Source organism: Egretta garzetta, unplaced genomic scaffold (assembly GCF_000687185.1).
Source record: "Egretta garzetta isolate BGI_Z169 unplaced genomic scaffold, ASM68718v1 scaffold1, whole genome shotgun sequence".
Classification (NCBI taxonomy): Eukaryota; Metazoa; Chordata; class Aves; order Pelecaniformes; family Ardeidae; genus Egretta; species Egretta garzetta.
The window spans coordinates 1,093,974-1,098,795 of record NW_009258542.1 but is presented as its reverse complement, the minus strand read 5'-3'; the positions used below and the strand labels follow the sequence as shown (position 1 = coordinate 1,098,795).

Genomic DNA, 4,822 nt, shown 5'->3' with positions numbered 1-4,822 from the left:
TGTTGGAGCGGGTCCAGAGGAGGGCCACAAAAATGATCCGAGGGCTGGAGCACCTCTCCTATGAGGACAGGCTGAGGGAGTTGGGCTTGTTCAGCCTGGAGAAGAGAAGGCTGCGGGGAGACCTGATTACGGCCTTTCAGTACCTAAAGGGGGCCTATAGGAAAGATGGGGAAAATCTTTTTAGTAGGGCCAGCAGTGACAGGACAAGGGGTAATGGTTTTAAACTAAAATGGGTAGGTTTAGACTAGATAGAAGGAAGAAATTCTTTACAATGAGGGTGGTAAAACACTGGAAGAGGTTGCCCAGAGAGGTGGTGGAGGCCCCATCCCTGGAAACATTCCAGGCCAGGTTGGACGGGGCTGTGAGCAACTTGATCTGGTTAAAGGTATCCCTGCTCCCTGCAGGGGTTGGGCTGGGTGACCTCTAGGGGTCCCTTCCGACCCAAAACATTCTATGATTCTATGAAAACGGCTCCAAGGCTGTGGGGTGGGAGCGATCCCAGCAGCGCTGTCAGGCGGTGGTTGGGGGATCAGCCACGCCGCAGAGCTCAGCGGGGGCATGGATGGAGCAAGCGTCTGCTCAGCATCAGCGGGAAGAGGGTCTCAGTGCCCGGGGGTGTCCCCTGGGACCTGCCAGGACGCGGTGAGCGTAGCCAGCGTCAGCGTCATGTAATACAGCTTGTACCTCTCTTGGGTATCCTTTGCTGTCACTTGTCAAAGCCGAAGGTATCAGGAGAAACTAGAAAAGGAGAGAGTTTTCATCAAAGGCAGCCATGGAGGGCCAGGAGCGTAAATCTTGCAGGGGCAGCGTGAGCAGGGGAGTGGCTTGGACGTTGCCTCTGCTCGATGGTGGGATCAAGGACCGGAGAAGTGTCCTTGGAGGATGGCAGTGCACAGGTACGTGCACATCAGCGGTAGCATGGAGCCCTTCCTCACCAGTGCCATGAGAGCCGTGCTCGTGGCTGGGCTGGCGGCCGGCTCTCCGCAGCGTTACGTGCGGTGACAGGGTGGGCAGAAGCCGCGGCGAGGGGCTGCGGTGGGTGGATGTGGATGGCAGCTCGATCTCTGCCACCGCTCGTCGACGTTGCGCACTGACGGCCTGGCACTGTCTCGTTTGTCGCGAGGTCCGGGCTGGGTTCTCCCTGTGCCAGGATGTTTGCCATCGTACCCGATGCTCGCCCAGGCTTTGCTGCCGGCAGTGGCTCAGGGGCTGCTGCGGAGCCCTGTGCCTGCTGCAGGGGTGGTGGGGGGGAGGAGAAACAGGCATTTAAAAATTAAAGATGGCAAGAAACAGGCTGCGGTGGAGAGGATGGAGGAACAGAACGGGATGACATCAAGAGGCCAGAGGTGACAAACCAAACCCCGGCGCAGTTCCGCCGCACCAGTGACCCACCCAGCTGGAGCTGCCTCTGCGCTCCATGCCCCGCACCGCTTCAAAACACCCTGGGTGCTTCTCCTCTTCCTCGCCGCTAGCGCAGCTCAAACCAAGCGGTGTTGCTGGTCCCGGGTGGTGGCGGTCCCGGCGGCCTGTGGGTGTTCCTGCGCTGCAAGGTGATGGGAACTTCCCAGTCCAAGGCCACCACACAGCCAGCGTGGGGCTGGCGAGGGCAGCGCTTGGTGGCATGTTCCTGGAGCAGTGACCTGAGCGAGGGTCCCCGGGGAGGATAAGATGCAAACGCTGGCTGTGCCGGAGCCCGGCCGCAGAGTGCCGCGGGCAGCAGCCCTGCTTTCTCCCTCCCGTCCAAATGAAACATAGCTGTGGAGCCAAGGGAGCGGGGATCTGCCTTCCCACACCCTCTGCGGCAGGTCCGGCCCCCGCCTCCCCGACACCCACCGACCACCAGAGGGGCTGTGCCACCCTCGCTGCTGTTGCTCACGTTCATTTTGGCTGGGGCAATGCCTTGGAGCCTACTTGGGCCTGGGATAAGTCCTGGGGGGGGGTGTCTCTGTTTGTCTGGGTCCACGTCGTGTCCGTGCCCTGCTCTGTCACCACTGTTGCTGACCCCCACAATCTCCTGTGCCCCGTAATGTCACGCTTTTGAGTCAAACTGCCGATCTCATTGCTCATGATTAATGTCCTTCTTTTCTTTTCCTTGTCCCATGCAAGTAAGCGTGGCCCATTTCGTGTGACGATCTCTGCGTCCCTGCAGAAGTGTCTGTTGGGGATCAGCTTGTGGTCACTGGGCTGGGGAATAGCAAATAAAATGGGACGTGACATTTCTCCCACACAGCCAAGCTGGTAAGCTGCTACGAGCTGGTATTATCTCCAGTTTGGTTCACTTTTTTCTTTTTTTTTTTTTTTTTTTGTTTTTTTTTTCTTTTTCCTTAGATCCTAAAACAGCCACTGAAACAGAAACAGAGATCTGTGCGGAGTGGGAGATAAAGACCATTACCAGTGCACTGAAAACCTACCTGAGGTAAGGGAGAAAAGCCTTGTCTGTCGTGGGGCTTCAGGATGGATTTGGTGATGCTCTGGGGCGTTACTGCCTGTTACTGCAGATCCTGACAACAGCGCTTTCATAGAAACAAAGAAACTGCTCTTAGAGAATTTATTCTGGCTTTTCCCTTGACCCTCCAGCATGTTTGGGTAGGATCTGGGGAACACAACCAGCTCTCTGACAGACCCATGTATCACACAAACACGGTTTGAAAAGCTCATTCTTGCATCCGCTGCCTTGATTTAAACTTTTCCCAAAGCTTTTCCCGAGCGCGTGGCAGAAGGGGAGCATGGTGCTCCTCCCAAGGGCTGCCGTGCTTTTTCAGAACCGGGTGCTGAGCTTTATTGGAGTAATAATTCCTGCGTGCAAGTTGATGCCATCGTCATCGTGGGTTCCCTTCCCAAAGGGTTAGTCCGTTGGCAGCAATCAGCATCTCATTACCCACAACATGCGTCTACCTGTCGCGACTGTGGCTTTTTGCTTGCTGTTGCTGTTCGGTGCGTTTATTTGAGAGAGAGAGAGTGCAAGAGAGAGGCTAAATCCAATTAGGGTGATGAGTGTAATTAGCTTGGTGGATCTCAGCCTAGAAAATCACAAAACACTACATAATTTTGCATGATTGGCAACCTTTGCTCCAGAGTTGGAGCTGTTTGCAAAGCAATGAAGAACGTCGGCAGCTCCGAGATGCCCCATTGAAGGGATGTGGAAGTGGGAGGGGAGAACGGGGAATTTAATGGGAACGGTGACTGTTAAAGTTTTATGATTGGGCTTGTTTCTCTTTTTAATTTGTTTTTAAATTTACGTGGAAATCACGGGCTCACTAATGTACCAACTCTGTGTTACTGAAGGGATGCTAAAATGAAAAATGAAGAGGGGGGAAGAGCAAATCAAAGGCATTTGAATAGATCTTATTCCTTCTGATGGGGAGAATTAATTAGAGTTGCTATTGCTTAATTCTGCACTTCTAAAAATGGAGCTGAACTTAGGGTAACGGCAAAGCTTTGTTTCTGTGGATTGTGTTACTCAGATGTGTTTTGTGTGTATTTGTTACCTTTTTATCTTCCAGAATGCTTCCGGGGCCGCTCATGATGTACCAGTTTCAAAGGAGCTTCATCAAAGCAGCGAGTGAGTTTGTTGATGTTTGTGGCACTGGGCTGAAAAGGGAGCGTAATTTGCAAGCAAGGGAGCAAAACCTCTGCCCTGCCGCTTCCCCGCCGACCTCCTCGCTCTTAAGTCCCGGAAAGCAGAATAAGAATGGAGAGACAAGGGGCATGTTGTTGTTTGGGACTTACCAGATGAAAAGGAACCCCAGATGGGGCAGGGGGAGCGGGGAGCTGGCTGGTGGCAGGAGCTGCGTCTCTGTCTGGTTTTGGCCATCGTCTGGCAGAACGGGGGAGGCCGCTGTTCAAACACCACCTACGGTGATGAGATCCGTTGTGGTTCAGATGTCTGGGCTGCCCTGGGTGAAGGTGCTTTGTCTGAGAGCGGGTAACTCCCCGCTGGCAGCCATGCAGCCTGGGCACCTGCGGCTGGGGCCAGGGACCAGGAGGGCTCACGTGCTCCGTGCCCGCAGCGGCGGTGGCGTCCTTGAGCGGCTCCTGCTTAGGCTGTTGGGGTAGGTCTGCCAGCACCATGGACCCAGCCAGCCTGTTGAGGACCAGATGGTACAGCCTCCCTGGGTGCCGTGCTGAGCACATCCCGACGGTGCCTGGGAGCACATTGAGCAGGAACGCGCCGGTGTTCCCGTTGCTGGAATTGGAGAAGGACTCTGGTTACAGCCGGCCCCTTCCCTGATCACAACTGGCTTTTCACACGGCTGGCATCTGCTCCCAGCTTGCTGTTTCAGCCCGTTGGTTTCTTCCTTTTGGAAACAACGGGTTGGAGTTGGTAGAAAGGGAAGGTGCAGTGGAGAGTATCCGCAGCGTGCCCGGGATAGGGAGCAGGAGCTTTGGGTCCCTGGGATGTCTGTCGGTGTTAATGTTCGGGCCCGCATGCCTTTTTCTGTAATGACCCCCCTGATGCGGAGATAAACCATCTTTTATTCCCAATGCAGAACTGGAGAATCAGGAGTCCAGGGTGTCAGAGATCCACAGCCTCGTTCATCGGCTCCCGGAGAAAAACAGGGAGATGCTGCACTTGCTCATGAACCACTTGGCAAAGTACGTGTATGACTGATATGTTTTTCTCTCCTTTTTCCACTTCCTCTGAAAGTTAATAGTGGTAGAAAAGTTTCCTTGTCTGTGTGTGTGTGGTGTTGAGTCATATCTGGTTGGCGAGTAACTGGAAACCCGTGTGTGAGTGAAACGAGGACTGGCGGAGTGGGGAGGGAGTGAGGGGGGCTTTCCCGCTGACCCACGTCCCTGCCATCCCCAGCCTTTCCGGCTG

The 4,822-nt window shown here is 54.7% G+C and overlaps 1 protein-coding gene across 1 annotated transcript in view; it reads left to right on the top strand.

Moving 5' to 3' along the window:
• ARHGAP26 (Rho GTPase activating protein 26) overlaps nucleotides 1-4,822 on the top strand; it is a 152,385-nt gene that overhangs the window by 75,554 nt on the left and 72,009 nt on the right. The window contains exons 16-18 of the mRNA XM_035902657.1: nucleotides 2,329-2,416; nucleotides 3,504-3,562; nucleotides 4,491-4,596. Of these exons, the coding sequence (XP_035758550.1) occupies nucleotides 2,329-2,416; nucleotides 3,504-3,562; nucleotides 4,491-4,596 (253 nt within the window). The remainder of the gene's footprint in view (nucleotides 1-2,328; nucleotides 2,417-3,503; nucleotides 3,563-4,490; nucleotides 4,597-4,822) is intronic.